Source organism: Oryzias latipes, chromosome 22 (genome assembly GCF_053564925.1).
Source record: "Oryzias latipes strain Hd-rR chromosome 22, Olatipes_Hd-rR_3.1".
NCBI lineage: Eukaryota > Metazoa > Chordata > Actinopteri > Beloniformes > Adrianichthyidae > Oryzias > Oryzias latipes.
Genome location: NC_136258.1, coordinates 15322164 through 15340993, shown reverse-complemented (window position 1 = coordinate 15340993; position 18830 = coordinate 15322164). Strand labels below are relative to the sequence as shown.

Genomic DNA, 18830 nt, shown 5'->3' with positions numbered 1-18830 from the left:
AATTCTGACCCCCTTTGTATTCTTGTGTAAAAGTTTTCTTTTGTCATACTTTTCAATATCAAATGTAATGATTATAACAGGTTTTGAAAGACTCATGTTTTTTCTCTTTGTTTTTTCATGAATTCAGCCAACCCAATGGTGAGTTTACATGTTTTGTTTTGCAGCTTCCCAGTTCAAGGTTATAATGTGTTGCTAATATTGGGCTGTTTCTCATTTCTCAGCATCCCGAAGAACTCGGTGAACACAGCGGCCATGGGCACGGACATGCACATGGTAAAGGAGAAGGCCATGGACATGGCCATGGACATGGCCATGGACACGGCCATGGACACGGCCATGGCCACGGACACGGACACGGACACGGACATGGCAAAAATTGAAAAAACTCATCGACATGATGCAAGTGGAGAAATCACGCATTAAGTCAATAATTTGGAATCAAATATGTAATCAAAACAAATTTCTTCTTCAATAAAAGCATCTAAAAAGCAAGAATTATGACTGGAGTTTCATTTTGCTGTATGAATATTCAAAATGGGGAAAAAATGTTAATTCATGAATAATTGTATTGTATTGTTATGCCTTCTTGTGACTTTGTGTAAAAACTAAATAAAACTGACAACCGTAAGGTTTTGGCAAGTAAAAGATGTTTATATTTTTAACATGTCAGATAACTGATCAAAATCATGGATAAAGGTTTAATTTTCTGTTTAAGTTATTTATTTTTAAAATGAGCTTAAAGAAAATATTCTTGTATTTTGCTGCACAACTGTGTCTAGTTGTTGTTCTGAAACACATTTCCTTAAAGTACATGACTACATTCACAAATAGTTTTTGTTTAAAAATTGGGATTCTAGACCAGAATTATCACTTTTATATTTAATAGAAATAGTAGAAAAAGTATGACAGCACAACAGTCATAAAAAAGTGTCTCTTTTAGCATTAAAGCTTGCAGAATCCTAATCTAGTGTATTGTCTGAGAAGAGATAGATGCCGTTTGACAGGCTCCAGGTTAGGTGGTTCGGTTGGACTATTATTATACTACATTTAAAATGTGCACGCAGCCTTCCTGCCTGTGGCGATTTATAACTGTTGTTGATGATGTTTGGATGCTTTGGCAGCACGACCTGTTCCTCCGCTCACCTGACTGGGCGTAGATTCTTGACAGTTAGGCTGCACCGCCTCCCTTCCCACACGTTTCGCTTGTTACTCACCTGTATATAAATGCAGAGAGACCCTCTTTCTTCACCGATCTCACAACATTTCTGCAGCAGGTAAGAACAGCATCCACTTTGGCAGAGATACAACACTTGTGAAAGCTTTTCTAATGTCTTTGCTTTTTTTTGTCTTTCAGAAAATCTTTTTCAGCATTATCAGCCAGACAAAATGAGCGACCGTGAGTTTGAACTTCTTTATATAAATTGTTTTCCAGGTTTCTTGCAAAAGGTTTATTTTTAACGATATTGGTTCATCAGATCTTTAATTCTGACCCCCTTTGTATTCTTGTCTTAAATTTTTATTTGGTCATACTTTTAAATATCAAATGTCATGATTTTAATCAACTTAGCACCAGGTTTTGCAAGTACTCATGTTTTTTTCTCTTTGTTTTTTCATGAACTTAGCCAAGCCAAAGGTGAGTTTACTTGTTTTGTTTTGCAGCTTCCCAGTTCAAGGTTATAACATGTTGCTAATATTGGGCTGTTTCTCATTCCTCAGAATCCTGAAGAAGTCGGTGAACACAATCCAGACAATGAATCTGGAAAGGTAAGACATTATCTTGGTATTTTCCTGTAGGATGGTAGGTTTGGTCGTTGTCATTTTTTTTTGTGAGGTGAATGGCTCTTTGTTGTGGCTTTTTCCAGGGAAAGGGAAAAAACAAGGATGGCCATGGGCACGGACAAGGTAAAGGAGAAGGCAAAGGACATGGTAAAGGAGAAGGCCATGGACATGGTAAAGGAGAAGGCCACGGACATGGCAAAAAGTGAAAAAAACTCATCGATGTGATGCAAATGGAGAAACCACGCACAAGTCAATAATTTTGAATGAAATATGTAATCAATGTCAATTTCTTATTCAATAAAATCATCTATAAAGCAAGAGATATGACTGGAGTTTCATTTTAATTCATGAATAATTGTATAAAAAAGGTGAGAAGTGTTTTGTCTTCTTGTGACTGTGCAAAATCTAAAAAAACTGACAAACATAAGGTTTTGGCAAGTAAAATAACAGTAAATTAAGCTGATAATACACATGTATATAAATGGATAATCACAGATGCATGAATGAGAAAAAAACATCCTTGCAACATGGCAGCAGGAAGCTGAACTTTTCATGCTAGTTTTGACATTTTAAAATAGGTAGCATAGGGTCATCTGTTTTGTTTTTCTTTTTTGCCAAAATTGTGTCATGCCAAATGAAAAGATCAGAAGAAATAGATAAAAATTGAAAAGAAGCAAGGTTAGAAAACAGCATAGAAGACTAAAAGAAAGAGTTCTGAACTTTTGCATATGATTAAGGTTAATGCAGCTTTTTATTGCACATAAATACAATTTAAAAAAAAAGACAAGATAAAACATAAAGATTGAAAGATTGTAATTGGGAATAGAATGAAGCAAGTCTTTTGTAACAAAACGGTTGCTTACGACTTACATGACTACTTCAGAATGCAGACACACCTTACATTTTTGTTGCTAATTATGTTTACAAGTTTTAAGTTCTGTGATGGGTCTTTGAAGCCTTCCTTAAAAACTGGGCGTCCATGACATCCAAGTTTCTTTTCATCCTCACAACGTGCAAAGTGTGTGTCTTTCTGTGAAAACTTGGTCAAAGGTCAGGACATTAACTGTCAACTTTACGATGGAACCCATTTGGAAAATGGTCGGCACTCTTAGACTTGAAACACATCAAATACTCCAGATATTGATTACGGAAGACAAAAAAAATCTCCAAACCTTTCTAAACAACAGAAAATCCATCAAGAAATCCATAAAGTTAGACATGTAGGATTTCATAGTTTGCCAGAAGGCAGAACAAACAAATGCAGTTCTAACAACTGCAAATCACCTGCTGTGTTTTTTCCAGTATAGCATTTTTTTTTCTTTTTCTTTTGTCATCCAGGTATAATTATTATGTGCTATTTGTTCTTGATTTATTTGTTCTCTTTAATAGCTCTATTACACATTTTAGGGTTTCATGAAGAAAAGATTTATGTGCAAGTTAGCAATAAAAATTTAGCATTAGAATTTTTCTAAAATACTGGTTTAAGGCTCCCTTTGTAATTTTGTTTGTAGTGAATCAAAGAAATGTAGAATCACTTCTATTCTCAAGCTGTAATTGTATGGTGTCACAATTACAGAAAAGCTGAATTGACACAAAAACATTATTGCTCTTACAAATAAAAAAAAGGTTTGTTAATGGGAGAAATTTCGGGTTCTAACTGAATCTTTCTATTTAGGAGCTTTTAGATCTGTTGAAGTTTTACATACTTGAATCCCCTAAATTTGTTTCCAGCTATGAAAAATTAACTTGTGTTGTGCTTCCATGAAAATGCTAAATTAAGGTAATTTTGGAGCCAAAGTGGTTTGATGCATCAATAGGTTAAATATTTAAAACTATAATAAAGAACTTAAAGAAACCCTATTTTTTGACTGTGACATGTTACACCAGCATTTCATTTTTAAGCAGTTGTTCTGATTATCACTATTTAAAAAAATCCTTTAACTCTGAACATGCATTGATTTTGGGTGAATAGTTTCAATCGCATTTAGATTTTCCTTTTGGCCTTTTATGCATTTCAAAGTACTGGGATAAAATAAGAGGAACAAGAAGCCTGATTACTCTAAGATTATAAGATAATGTGGCTTTAGCCTAATTTTGCTGCTTCTAAAAGTGCACACAACAATACTTGGTAGTTTTTCACTTTCAACTGCACATTTTCTGCAGCAACACAAAAGGTCCTCAAGCACAAGTCACCATTAAAAATAGCATAACATCTGCCTCACTGATGCAGGTTTTTCCAGTTTTGCATAAGTCTTAGTTTTTTTTTGTTTTTTTTACCGTTTACATAAGGTAATGTAGGGTCAAATGAGTTACTCCACCCACACCTTGGGTGTGGGTGGGTGCTCTTCGAAAGTCTAAATAACAAGAAATCCTTCATTGTTCCGGTTGATTAAACTACTGCAGATTTACAAATTTTACACTAACAGCATAAACTTACAGGTTTTATCCTGAACTCTTTTGAGATCTTACAATCCATGTTTATAAATGAAGTTACATGTCAACATGTGCTTTATTACATTTACTAAAAAACTTTATTTAGCTGTATAAACAGAAAAATATTCTGCCTTTGCTTATATCAAATGTCCACGTTTAAGTCTCCAATCTGTCAAATTAATTTATATACAAACAAGGTGAAAATGTGCTAAACATTTAAGTTTTTACTATACATCTGTGTAAATTGAAACTGACTTTGCCACAGGGATTATATTAATTTAAGTTTTTTAAGCTGATCTTTTAATAAATTGTTCAAATAAAAAACCCCTTTATGTTTAACTTTATATCAAGTTGAAACCAAACAGAAATCTGTATGGACATAATGTCAAGACTGCTCTTTAACCTTCTGATACATCAAATTACAATCATATTTTAATCTGTCTAAATCTTGGCTTAACTTTTTAAGCTGCAAGAAAAATGTGCAAACAAAATGATCTTATTTGAAGCCATTTATTAAAAATCATTTTTTGGGTCATTTCTGAAAGATCAATAGAAACAAAGTCTGATTCACACAAAAGAAGTTAACCATTTCAACACAACAAAATCAACAAAAATGTTAAGCAATTTTAAAAATGTAAGTAAAATGTAGTGTTCAGTACAAAGCATTTTAATAGAACTATATTTAATCAAAATTACATTTTGGTGAAGTACAGTCTCAGACTTCTGTTCCAACATTATGTTTTTTCTTTTTTTCCCCCAACATATAATGCTCCAGATGTGGTAGCGCTCAGGGGAAAAAAACAACATTAAAGAGCTTAAACAACTGTTTTTGTGGTTCTGAATGTGGTGTAAGAATGTGTAAGAAGAATGTCAAAACTTTTTATTAGAGACACAAATAAAAGTCAGACTAGTAATTACAGGTAGCAAACTATGATTATGTCTACCCTGGTAACCGTTGACGATCAGCCCATCCCCTCTACACTTAAAGCCAAATAAAAGTAACAAAGCCGGCTAGAATCTAAAAGATTCAGGGCGGTTTTAATTAATATTTGTTCAAGTCCAACAAAACTCATAGCAGTAAGGAGAACTCCTAAGCTTTTTGAGGAACTAGGAAATCTAAGGGGAGGATGTCCGCAGACTTGGTCTGTATTCCACGTGTGCCTTTGCTCTCTTCATTAAAGGGCTTCGTCGTCGTGCTCAGAAAAGCCCGTTGACCTGCTCGGTCTCAGGGTCCAGGTCGATGTCGTAGAAACAAGGTCGAGTGGGCAGGCCAGGGATGGTGGGCATCTAAACACCAAGAAACACAGAAAACATGTTATAACTTGGGAAACTTTGTTTTAATCCCATAACAAATACATATTTTCCCAACACGTGTCAAATATTTTTAGAACTAGAGAGTGTGTGGACTTCAGCCAACTGCTGTCTGTGATGTGATTCACCCTGTTGGTGCTTTTTTCCCCCCAGCATTACATCAAATGACAGGCACAAGTCCTAAATGTGACAAACTAATAATACATTCCATAAAAAATTAACGGCATGGCTTCAGAGAAAAATGATCTCCAAATGATCTACAAATTCAAAACCTGAATTGTGTTGATTTCCGTGTTTGACAAATGTGCATTAATGCAGAATAGAAAGTTGTGTTTTGGTTTGACAGCAAATGTAAAGCATCTTTGTACAAGCTTCCTCCATGAGCTCTTACAGTTCCGACTAAAGGGTAGAGGAAGCCAGCGCCCACGCTGGCTCGGATGTCTCGGATCGGCAGGACAAAACCGGTCGGTACGCCCTTCTTGTCCGCCTCGTGAGAAAGAGACAAGTGCGTCTTTGCCATGCAGATTGGAAGTTTTCCAAACCCCTGAGGCCAGAAAGAGAAGGTGATGCTAAGCTAAAAAGACATGACAAACAGGCTCAACTATGAATGAAACGTCAACATGGATGCACCTGTTTGGTGTAGAGCTCCACCTTACGCTGGGCCTCTGGGAGAAGCTCAATGTCATCAGCTCCATAGATCTTCTGAGCAATTATTCGGATTTTGTCAGCGATTGAGAGCTGAGGAGGAAAGCAGATGGTTCAGGGGACAAAATGAAGACGGCGAATGACTACTATGTTTGAAGTCCATACATCCAAGTCGTAGAGGAATTTGAAGTTGCTGGGAGCCTCACTGGCTTTCTGGACGGCCTGACCAAGGGCCACAGCACCGGCTCCACCCTCCGCCCAGTGGGAACAGTGCACAGCGTCAAAGGCTCCAGCAGCTTTCGCCACGTTGCAAATTAAGTCTAGCTCAGCCTCCGTATCAGTCCTGGGAAAAGGAAAAAAAAATTACTAAAAGTTAATTTACCCCCATTTTTTTGGACAATTTTCTTTAATCTTTTTTTGGCTGTCTTAAGTAAACAACTGTGACTCACTTAAAAGCATTGACAGCCACCACCACGGGCACGCCAAAGTGCTTTGCATTTTCGATTTGCTTCCTCATGTTGCTGCAGCCGTTCTTCAGCAGCTCCAGGTTCTGCATGCAGACATAAACGTGGTGTTTATTCAGTTAAACACACACAGACTTCAAAACGTTACGCCTCACTTCCTCACTAATTCATGTCTGCAGACTTGAATTAGTTCAGATTTGCTACAACTGAGCATCCCTAGAAATGTTTTTCTATGTCTTAATTTTAGGGATTTTTTTTTCCTTTTTGCAAAATCTAACAAGCCATAGGAGGTTTTAACTAGAACCCCTGCAGACCAACTTTATTACCTCCTCTATATATTCTTTTGGCAGCGGCATCCCAGCAGCCACCTAAGGACACAAATTACATTAGTTCATAAAAATGTTTCCACAATCATTCCTAATTTCATTTTTATTTACGGGCATCAACGTTTTTGTTTGATTGCTGAGGCAAAATCTCACCGTCGGTCCTCCGCCGTGCATCTTCAGAGCTCGCACCGTGGCCACCAGCACCACTACATGAGGCCTCAGGCCCGAGTAGCGGCACTTGATGTTAAAGAACTTTTCCATGCCGATATCAGCACCGAAACCAGCTTCCGTCACTGGGGTGAGACAAAAACATTGAATACAAAGTCAAGGCTTTGCCCAAAAACGCATAAGGCGTTTAGAGTCATCTTTACCTACAAAACCGTCTGGTCCAACCAGCTTCAACGCAATTTTATCAGCCAGAATGGAAGAGTTTCCATGGGCGATGTTGGCAAAAGGGCCCGCATGAACAAACACTGGTGTTCCCTACAGGTTAAGATGATTACCATAAACATCCTGGAGGAGTCATTACGTCAAAATAACAGCGCAGCACGAGCAGAGTGTAATACGTGTAACCCACCTCCAACGTCTGCATCAGGTTTGGTTTGATGGCATCTTTCATCAGCACCGTTAGAGCTCCACTCACACCCTGCAGGGGAAAGCTGTCATTGATCAGACACCTCGTTTTGCTTGGTAGAGAGGCTTTTCGTGACGCTGGACTAACCAGGTCTTCCGTGGTGATCGGCTCTCCGCTGCGGCTGGTGGCTACGACCATCTTAGCCAGGCGCTGCCGCATGTCCTTCAGGCTGCTGGTGAGGGCCAGGACCGCCATGATCTCACTGGCCACTGTGATATCAAACTGAGCCTGGGGTAGAAATCAGAAAAAAACAAACTCAGTGTCATGAAAGGACCATTACATTACTTTTGAACAAATTTTCAGCTGTTTTTTTTGTTGCATTTGTTCTACTGCAGCCCCTCTTTTGAATAATCTGACCTCTCTTGTGTATCCTTTCTCAGTTGGAGACTGGCCAATAGTGATCTTCCTCAAGAATCGATCGTTGGTGTCCAAAACTGCAGTGAGACACAAAAAAGCCCAACGATTTTTGTGCTTGAAGGGGAACTGTATGCGTTCTCCATAGCATTTGAAATTACAGGGGAAAAAAATGCACCTCCTCGTACCCCTTTGCCAGGTAACGGAGGCTGGATCGATGTCCAGGCGGGAAAAGCGGCTGAGCTCATCATCTGTGAGGGTGGAAGGATCCGTCTTGTCGATACCCAGTTTCTAAAAGGAAATACAAAGCAAATTTAAACCCTAATCTGTCTGTAAAACTGAATTAATTTAGATGGCATTTTAAAGTGTTCACTGCGTACTTTAAGCCTGTTGATCTGAACTGGTGAGAACTTTCTCTCTCCTCCACTGAGCGGAACCAAGCGGTTATACAAAGCCTACAGGCACAGACATGAGAAAAGACTATTATAAACATTTTTTGCCACAAAAAAAAATATTTTTTAATTTAAATGCAAACAGAATTGACCTTATCTGATTGTGTGAACTCGTGAAACATGCGAGCATCAATGGCAGCAGCTACCAAGTTGTTGGCAGCTGTGATGGCATGAATGTCACCCGTGAGATGAAGGTTAAACTAGACAGGAATAAAAAAACTCATCAGAAACAGGCGCGGCCATTTGCTCAAAAAGAGAACTGCTTAGCAACAACACTGCAATACCTCCTCCATTGGGATAACTTGAGAATAACCACCACCTGCAGCACCACCTGTTGGTGAGGAAAAGAATTACACCCAGAGAATGACAATCTGCACTCCTTGTTAGGTTTATCCTTTTTCAGGCAACAGACCGGTTTATTTTCAGACAATATTTTAACGGACTGGCCTGTACAAGGCTACAGTGGGCATCAGATTTTTTTTTTTAAGCCTTCCGTTTACCTCAACTTTTGACAGGTAAAGTAGATCTTTTTCCTTTGAAAAATATCTGCAGCAACAGACCTTGTGTAGGAACCATTAGACTGTGATAAAAATTTTCCCTTAACCCATGAATGTTATAGTAAAAGCTACAAAATCAGAAGCCAACTTCCGCCTCGTCCGGCTTTTAAGGACAGATAAATATAAAAACATATGTCACAAACACGAATCCCTCATTTGAGTAACTTTGTTAGCAGCACCCTCGTAACATTAGACAGACACCTGGCTGCTGAATATTATGCATTATTATTATAGTGTACGGCACATGTGTCAAACTCAAGGCCCGCGGGCCAAATGTGGCTCGCCATGTGATTTTATGTGGCCCGCAAGAGCATGAAAGTTTGTAATTTCTTAAAATACAAATTGGTGTGCATTTATTCATATCTTGGGGTAATTGGACTTGAAATATTGGATTGGGTAACTATACATTAAGACTTAAACACTGTCCTTATAACCTCACCTGTCAGAATCAAATTTAAAAGGATTTATGCTAAAGTAACAAGCAAACATATGTTTTCTATGCAACTGTAATTGTCACTTTAAAAAGTTATAATAAATAAATAAATGAGTTATTTAACATTAAGGAGTAGTTACATTTATTTTTCATTACATTTAGTTACATGTATAAGTTATATCTGGCCCTTTGAAGACAACTACTATGCTGATGTGGAAAATGAGTTTGACACCCCTGGTGTACAGGAACAACTGTCACAATAAATCCACATTTGGAGCAAAGACTCCTGTTTTTTGTCTGTAAAATACAGATTTTGTTTTTCTTTAAAGTCAAAGGCTCTTCTTATGTTTCCTCCCTGACTCTTTCCTGCAAAAAATGTCCAAATAAGTTTGTTTTGTGTTAACTTTGCTCGCTTAGGGGTTTCCATTTAGCAGTGGGTACAGCTGCTTTAAGAACGTTTCACATGGATTTTCGACAGATGACCGAACGACTTGACATACGTCAAGAACGAAGTTCCTTCACAATCAGATTATTAACAAAAGAAAAGAAAAATACTGTAGGATGTGTTTTTTTTTCCTGTGGCCCAGTACCAACTGTCCCGTGGACAGTAAAGTGGTCCCACTGGTCCAACACATACCCTTAATGCCAAATGTGGGTCCCTGAGAGGGCTGCCGGACACAGGCGAACACATTGAGCTTCATGTGTGCCCCCATGGCCTGGACCAGGCCGATGGTGGTGGTGCTCTTCCCCTCCCCAAGAGGGGTGGGAGTAATGCTGCCGAGAGAAAATCTACGTCAGTCCCAAAGATACATTTGCACAGGTCAAAACCATGAAACACAATTTTGGCAAAGAGATCACTTTTATCAGTAAAACTGAAGGGAACACACCCGGTGACCACCACGTATTTGCCATCCGGCTGAGACTTCAGCCGCTCCATGATGCTGAGCTGGACCTTGGCTTTGGTCTTGCCATAGAGCTCCACCTCATCTGAGAGCAGCCCCACCTCCCTGGCTAGACGGTCAATTATTTTTGGAATGCAGGAGCGAGAGATCACGATGTCACTGTGGGGAATAAAGTCACCACCAAAATCTTTCACATGAGCAAGAGTCATTTTGGTCATTTCCATTTTCACCTTTTTCCTAATTAATCACATTTCACAAACGTGTCCAAAAGAAACTGTTCAATAAACTGTTCAACGTCCCACTCCAATGATAATTGTATTTTGGGTCTTTTTAACATGTTTTTGTGGCAATTTTCAGGTAATAGAGGACATACACTAAATAGACTATATTACTAAAAGTTTTGGCTCACCTTCCTAAACTCACATACGAACTAAAGACCCACCCATTCCTAACCCATAGAGTTCAATATGATGTCAGTCCACCTTTTGCAGGGATTACAGCTTCAGCTCTTCTGGGGAGGCTGTGTACAAGGTTGAGAAGTCTGTAGGAATTTTTGACCATTCTTCCAAAAGAACATTGGTTAGGTCACGCACTGATGTTGGTGTAGAAGGACTGGCTCTCCATCTCCACTCTAATTCATCCCAAAAGAACTTGACTCTGTGCAGGCCAGTCAAGTTCATCCAGACCAGACTGTCATCCATGTCTTTATGGACCTTGCTTTGTGCTCTGGTACACAGTCATGTTGTGAAGAGCCAAAGGGACCTGCCTGAGTGCTTGATTTTATACACATGTGGTCAGGCCAAGTGATTAGGACTCCTGATTCTGATCATTTAGATGGGTGAGCCAATACTTTTGGTACGTAATATAGTGTATATAAAGAAATTTAACATAAAAATTGCATTTCTGAGTATATCTTTATACACCTTAGAGGCAAATTTCTAAAGAACTCCTGCCGCTCTGCAAAAAAACGATGTCCTAGAAAATTACAGCTTTTTAAATTTTGGCTTAAACAAGGCATAATCTATATTAAAAGGCCACTCTGGGTGCTTTTAAAATAATTCAACAAGATAATCAGAGTGGGTCTTTAGAAGTAATCTAAACTTCTTGTTAACTACCTTTTCCGTTTTCTGAAGAGCACTGACCTTGGCACTGGCTTTTGGAAATGAAGCTTGGTGTAAGAAATGTTCCATTTTCCAGGCTGATGGCTGTCCAGGAATCGTTTTGCACTCAGAACGGTGTTCTAAAGACAAACAGTATTTTCCCTCTTCTTTCAACAAATCAAATGTAGCTTAGCAAAAAATAAATTTGTTGGTACAGTGGATATTAAAGATAAGAAGCCTAAGCTGTTTTACAGTAAGATATTTTGATCAATGAAACCTCTGGTCAAAGGTGAAAGCAGCTGGATAAAAGGATCTCACCGCCATCAGCATGGCAACAGTCATAGGTCCCACTCCCCCAGGTACTGGTGTGATGAAGCTCGCGTGCTCCTTGGCTGAGTCAAAGTGGACGTCTCCCACCACCCTCTTTCCGCTGGCTTTGCTTTCATCTGGAACAGAGAATCACAATAGCTCAACAACACAACTCCATCATCAAAAGCATTTATCAGTTAAGTTCTGACCACTTGACTGCACTGATACCTGGAACGTGGTTGATACCACAATCAATGACCACCGCTCCCTTTTTGATCCACTCTCCTTTCACCATCTCTGCTTTTCCAATGCCGACGACCAGGATGTCTGCTTTACCCACCTGGACAGGAACACAGACATCGAAGAAAGTGAAAAGCAGCCACGGGGAAGCAGCAAAGGTTTCCTTCCAATGTGTGTTTAGCTGCAGCAGCTGCAGAAGATTGCAGGTTCGATTCCCGCCTTGTCCACCAATGTGTCAAAGTGTCTTTGGGCAAGACACCGAACCCACCTTGCCTCTGGTGGAAAGTTGGCGCCAGTGTTTGGCATCGGAGCTGCCACAAGTGTGTGAATGTGTGTGTGACTGGGTTTGTGACTGGAAAGCCCTTTGGGCCTTTGAGGTAGGTAGAAAGCAGTAAACCCTTGTTTTTCGCAGGGGTTACGTTCAAAAAAGACCCCGTGATAGGCAAAATCCGTGAAGTAGAAACCTCTATTTTTTTTTTACAATTATTATACAATTAAATACTCTATTATACATTGAAAAGAAAGAACAGACCATTTTACAGGCTCAAGCATTTGTTTCACAAATAGAAGTACTTTTGAAACGTTTTTTTCAACAAATAACTCTGTACTGTACTGTCAAATAATAATTTTAATCATCGATGTGAACAGAAGGCTTCAAATCGCGGAGATTAGCCCCGCCCACCGCGAGCCGAGTAATTGGATTAAACGGGAGAAAATTTAAAATGATTATGAATAAAATACAAAGTACAGTTGGACAAATAGTGACTCAGGTGTATTTCACTGCTCTTCAGACTGAGCCGCTGCATCCTGACTCCACTCTGCAGTGTTTTCTTCTTTTGAAGCCCGCGGTGCAGCTGTGTTTGTTCGGGGGAAGAACATATCGATTGGCAGTTGTTGTCGCTCTTTTTTCTATGGGTTTTGGAGAAACTCGAAATTGCAAAGGAATTTGCACGTACGTAATGTAAATTTGGCAAGCTGTTTTACGTATGTGTACATATTAAACTGCAACGTTATTGACGCACAGGTAGAGAAGAAGTGGAGTGACTTTTTAGCCAATCAGAATGCAGAACACAATGCACGATGCAAATCCGTGAAGTAGCGAAACCGTGAAAAGTAAACCGCGTTATAGCGAGGGATCACTGTACATGTATACGCCGTTTACCATGTTACAAAAGATTTTAATCCAATTTCTGTAATGTACTTCGTATTTAGAGCGCTTCGTTTACGTTTTTGTAATGGCGGCTGTAAAACGTCTGGATTTGCTCTGAATCAGGTGGATTGTAACTGAAATTGACCTCTTCAGGAAGATCAGCTGTTTTTGAGTGGCAGGTGGTGACGGTGGCGTGGTTCCACAGCAGCAAATCGTGCATCGGTGCGCCGACAATCTTACTGCGACCGATCACGACCGCCCTCTTTCCTGCCACGGTCACACCTGTGCAGACAGTCAGCACAAAACCCAAACATTATTAAGCAGCAAGCTCAGCCGTTCTACCCGAAAATGACAGTTTCAAGGTGTTCAGAAGGTTGATGTCACCTGTTTGCCTGATCAGTTCCATGCAACCGTTTGGAGTGCAGGGGATGAAGCATTCACCGAGATCCCCCCGTGACAACTTCCCTGCATTAATGCTGGTCAGTCTGTGAAGAGAAAATCATGACCACCTAAATGAGAGTCTAGAAATTTCCAAGAGTCAAGTAAAATGACTCCAAAAAGACACAAGGGTTTTAAAAAATTAGGGGGAAATCCATTATTTTTAAATTCCTGCAAGTTAAAGTCGGGTCCTACCCGTCTACGTCTTTCTCTGGAGCCACAGCGTTGGTCACCTTCTCTGTGTCAATCTTGTTGATTGAATCTAAGGGCAGCTGCACGATGAGGCCATGGATGGAGGAGTTCTCGTTCACTTCTGTGATGGCGTGGAGCACCTACAGACAAACACACACTCTCCTCAAAACGGATTCCTTTCTTCTCGGCACATTCTGATTGGACAGATAACCGACTTTCCACAATAAAAGCGCAATTCTACGGGGCTAAAAATGTTACTATAAAATACACTTTCTTTACACTTTCTTAAGAAGTCTCCAGCTTGTTCAGAACACAGCAGCTAGATTGTTAGCTGGAACCAGCAGAAGAGATCACATCACTCCTGTGTTAGTTTCGCTCCATTGGCTCCCAGTTGATTCCAGAATCAAGTTCAAAATCCTCCTGTTAACCTATAAGGCCTTACATGGAATGGCCCTGTCCTATATTAAGGACCTCATAGTCCTTTACCATCCAATGAGAACACTTCGCTCGCAAAATGCAGGACTGCTTGTGGTTCCTAGAATTAGTAAAAGTACGGTTGGAGGTAGAGCGTTTAGTCACCAAGCCCCTGTCTTATGGAATAAACTCCCAGCTCATGTAAGAGAGGCCGACTCAGTTTCTACATTCAAAGTTAGACTGAAAACATTCCTCTTTGGACAGGCTTATTGTCAGACTAATTAGTATTCAGAGATTATTTAACTTAATGTTAATTTGTTTAAATTAAACTTAATAATAACTATTTCTTTTAAAAGGCTGCTAGAAGTTGAAGCTGGGGTAACTATGGTGCTCCGGGGTTCTGTCCTCTTTTCTTTTCTACTTCTACCCTTCCTCTCCTCTATTCTTGATCATAATTTATCATTTAGTTCTCCATGCCTCTGTTTGGTACAGTGCGATTCATGTATTGTCCCTCTTTTCCTCTCCCCTCCTGGGGAGTGGGAGTGCTTCCAGACTCCAGTTGTTTCATCCGTGCTCCAGTTCCTGACCGTTTACCTCACCTTTGCTCCCGCTCCTACACCTGGCTGTGGATCCTGTCACTGGCTCATCTCTGGCTCGTCTCTGCTCTGTACCTGACCGAGTACCTCGTCTCTGCTCCTGCTCCTACACCTGGCTGTGGTTCCTGTCTCCGGCTCGTCGCCCCTTTGACTGTCCCCACAACCACGGCTGGATGAAGCTCGTCTGCTGGACTTTTATATATGTAGTTGTAGATTTAGATAAGTTAATTCTTCTCTAAGAGTTCTGGTAAATCGCCTGTCCGTCTTGGGGGAGGATCCCTCCTTCATGTGGGCACCCCTGAGGTTTCTTCATTTTTTCCGGAATCCGTTTTTTTGGGGGAGTTTTTCCTTACCGCGAAGGGGGGTCTAAGGGCAGGGATGCCAGTATAGCTTAGTCAGTTTGTTAGTTCATTTTAGTATTTTTCTATTGAACTCTTTGTATTCGTGATCCTTTTGATTTCATGTTTCACTTCGAAGCCCATCGAGACGACTGTTGTTGTGATTTTGGGCTATACAAATAAAATTGAATTGAATTGAATTTACAGTGTGAAGGTCTTGGAAATTTATTTTCAACAAAAACATTAAGATTTTTGTTTTGTTAAACCACAGAGAACAAAAGTGAAGGGAAATAGAAACAAAAATATTGCTTCTCCCATATAAATGATAAAACCAAGACAAGTGACTACAGTTGTAAATAGTAAAGCATTTTACAAACCCACTAAGGATTCTTTCTTCCTTAAAAAATGAACTCTTTAGGAAGTCTAAAAGATTTAGAGTAAATACAGTTGAAGCATTTCATCCCTCTCATGTTTTAAGTTGTAGTTATTAAAAACTTCACAATAAGAGCATAAACAAGGATTTTCCCACTTAAATAGGGACCTTTTAAATTTTTTAATTTTAGCTTTCCTGCTAAAAATCAGGTTTGATCAAATAATGCAGCTAATAGAGTTATTTCCTGGTTATTTATAAGAAAAAAAACTAGTTCACGGTTTAACATTTATTACTAAAAAGTTGTTTTCAATGGAATGATATCAGATAACGTTTTCATCTAAACTCTCGACAAACAAAAAACACGGTGGGATTGGGGCTCTCATTCGACCAGGTAACGTCTTGAAGTTGAGTCGTGGCATCTGGGCTTCAAATCTTCTTTCTTTAAATGCTCCGCCAGTCATCCAAATGGCTTCATCCCTTCATCATGAAGCGTCATTATCAGTCTGATGAAGCCACTTGGATTAGTGGTGAAATGTTTCAAGAAAGAGGATTTGGACAACTTCAAGACAAATAAGCACTGCTGGTCTGGTTTTGACAAAAAAAACTGCCAAACTTTTCAAATAATATCTGCCACTATGTGAGAATATTCATGCAGTACCAGTGTGCCAAAACACCTCACCTCCTCCTCTGTCGCGGTCTTTGGGAGTCTCATATGTGTTGCATTGATTCCAATCTGCAAAGAAAGAGTTCAGGCGCAGACATATAATTAACACAGTGGGCGTAGTTGTACATATTAAAATTTGTCCTTTTTAACCACCTTGATGTAATTTTTCAGATTTTTATGGCCACAATTATAAGTGAATGTATACAACTGTCAGGATAGTTAAACAGTAACATAACCAATAATAGTGGGACATACCTCTGCTGCAGCTTTCAGCTTCATGCTGATGTACAGGTTCGAATCCTCCCGATCACCAACCTGCACAGACAGATATATTGACCCAGTGTGCTTAAGTTAAAGGAGAACAGCCTCTGTATCTGTATGTCCTTCAACAGAACCTTTAAAGGGCTAATATCATGCTATTCTGAAGCCTTTCAGAGTAAACTATATCCATATATATATGACAATATACTAAAAAGTTGATTTTGCATGATATAGGCCCTTTACACACTGTGTACTCATGCTCTAACACAAATTATTAATTCAGTCTCTTACCTTTAAACTGCTCCCAATGAAAAGCCATAAGAAGGCAGACTTATTGTAAAAATGCGTTTTTACTGTTAAAAGAGAATGAAAGAAATAGCAATGATTTCCTGTTTACCTGTAAAACTACCAGACCGGGTCTGAAGTTTGGATCTTTGAGTTTCATTTGCTCCACATCCTTCTTCAGCTGACCTCTCACTTGCCTGGAAAAAAAAAACAGTTTAGCTTTTGGGCACACATATGACATTTTTATGCAATATGACAAGAAGAGATTCCAACATCTTCTGCCTCATCAAAAAACACAAATTGTTTTACCATCAATGCAATGCCATCTAACTGTTTTGTTGTGCAACTTGTAATGATTTTTCACTCTCCTGCATTCAATCCTGATTGCAAAAGTGACAAAAACAGAGTTAAGAAGGTTTGCCTTCAGCTATAATCAATGTCTTTATCTTTGTTTAATGTTCTGAAGACAAGTCTGAATACTGAACTGAGGAAGGAAAAAATCTGCAGCAGAGCCAAAGGTTTCCTTAAAAACCCAGAAAAACTAATCAAGGTCTGAGATGTGGCCATTCCTTTAACTTTCAGCTATTTGTTGTGAATCTGTGAATTTTGACCTTCTGCCTATTTTTGCCGTTTATTTAAAAAAAAAAGAGGACAGTTGTTCTTAGTAATTTATACATCCAATTGGGTTACAGTTGTGTTTTAAATGCAAAATATCTACAAAATACTTTTGAAAACCAGGATCTTGGGGTTGTTCTGCATCATTTGACTTCTAAAATTTGCAATTACTGACCTTCGTTGTGATCATTTGCTTTTTCAAATGCACTTTTTTTAATGAAACATTAACAATGGATTAAAAAAACACAAGGATCCTAATCAGTGACGGCTGATAAAAGAGTTCTGTGATGAAACAGCAGTGCTATAAACACAGATCATAAAGCAGGGTTGTGTCCCAGAGTTTTGGCTTAATGTAAGAGGACTAATGTGTATTATTATTATAGAATTATCCTAATGAGAGCTGTGAGCAGAAGTTAACAGGCTGCAGGTGGTCATGTCTTGTGACCAGCACATGCCACTAGTGTCCTACATGCTTCTGTAGATAAAAAGGCACAACAATCTGACTCAAAAAGTAAAACAACATTTTTTTAGTCTTTGCACAGACTTTGCCATTTTGCTTTTTGCAACTTTTAAAGAAAAATCTTTACAGTTCATAGGTTGGATGTCAGATTGGAGTCCATGGACTTTTGTTAGCCCCTACCCTCGAGGTCAGTGACCAAGGAGAAAGCCTTTTGCTTCCCATCACAAATGTTACACAGACAATGCTGCAGAATTTCTATCATCAGTGCTTTCATATTTTTCATAAAACTCACAAACTACAAATGTTTCTGTGGTTTTGTTAGTGCTAAAGTAAAGCAAATATGCACATTTACAAATAAAAAGAGCATAAATACCATGCTTTACAGACAGAGCCCACATGCTCCTCGTGCAAGTCATGCATTACATATTTACTGTTAGTTCTTTTCATAAGGGGAGTAGGGGAAATAATACACAAACTATCAAAACCCTTGAAGCAGGTGTTTACTTTAAGATTTATCTCGAATACTGCACTTTGCAATTTAGTTAATCGGTTAAGATCATGTTTGGCAGTTTAGGATATTTTAATATTTAACTAGCATTCATAAATGTGCAAAATAAATACTTACGCCGAAACTTCTTTTCCGCTGAGAATTTTAGCTGACATTCTCGCTTGATCTTTGCTAAAGTGGTGGTGTTGAGGGAAGTGTTCCAAAAGTGAACAGCGTGGTGACCGTGTGGCGCTTAGTTTAGAAACTCAACTCGATTCAGATTAGATTTAAAATTGTTACGCAATCCCCCTTGTTTTAACATGGGTCACTGCTGAGAAAAGAGCGTAGAAGGTTCAGGAATACGGCTAACGGAGGAAGCTGCCTTCACCAATGAACGCTGAAGACAAAGGTGGGATTAACTTTGTTTCAGCCAATTATCTACTTCGTTTTCCACGCTCCTTCGAGCAGTTGACCAATCCCCTGCCTGGTGGGCCCAGGCCTTGATACAGGAAATCAAGTGTGGGCGGAGCTTCTGGTGTAATCCTGCGGGAAATCGTTAGAGGGCAGTGCCGTAATTGCACACGGTTGACGTAAATATCCCAAAACATACGTCTATTT

At 39.2% G+C, this 18830-nt stretch overlaps 1 protein-coding gene and 2 long non-coding RNA genes across 3 annotated transcripts; 2 read left to right on the top strand and 1 right to left on the bottom strand.

Annotated features, from left to right (window-relative positions):
* On the top strand, nt 1–495 carry LOC111946864 (uncharacterized). The gene is made up of 2 exons (XR_002872668.2): nt 1–138; nt 222–495. It is a non-coding gene; the product is annotated as an uncharacterized LOC111946864 (long non-coding RNA).
* Nucleotides 496–1506: 1011 nt separating this feature from the next.
* LOC101174060 (uncharacterized) lies at nt 1507–2097 on the top strand. Its single transcript, XR_002872669.2, has 3 exons — nt 1507–1633; nt 1717–1764; nt 1863–2097. It is a non-coding gene; the product is annotated as an uncharacterized LOC101174060 (long non-coding RNA).
* A 2611-nt stretch (nt 2098–4708) lies between these two features.
* Nucleotides 4709–18767, bottom strand: mthfd1b (methylenetetrahydrofolate dehydrogenase (NADP+ dependent) 1b). Its single transcript, XM_004082363.5, has 27 exons — nt 18351–18767; nt 16763–16847; nt 16360–16419; nt 16120–16173; nt 13723–13859; nt 13474–13574; nt 13235–13371; nt 11928–12039; nt 11709–11836; nt 11433–11530; nt 10276–10449; nt 10026–10162; nt 8683–8729; nt 8491–8598; nt 8327–8401; nt 8135–8237; nt 7950–8026; nt 7680–7820; nt 7536–7604; nt 7330–7441; nt 7112–7251; nt 6959–7000; nt 6618–6718; nt 6334–6511; nt 6154–6261; nt 5915–6067; nt 4709–5499 (listed from the first exon to the last, which is right to left on the bottom strand). Exons 1-27 carry the CDS (start codon nt 18386–18388, stop codon nt 5410–5412), a joined length of 2805 nt encoding a protein of 934 aa, XP_004082411.1. The 5' UTR covers nt 18389–18767; the 3' UTR covers nt 4709–5409.
* Nucleotides 18768–18830: the final 63 nt, after the last annotated feature.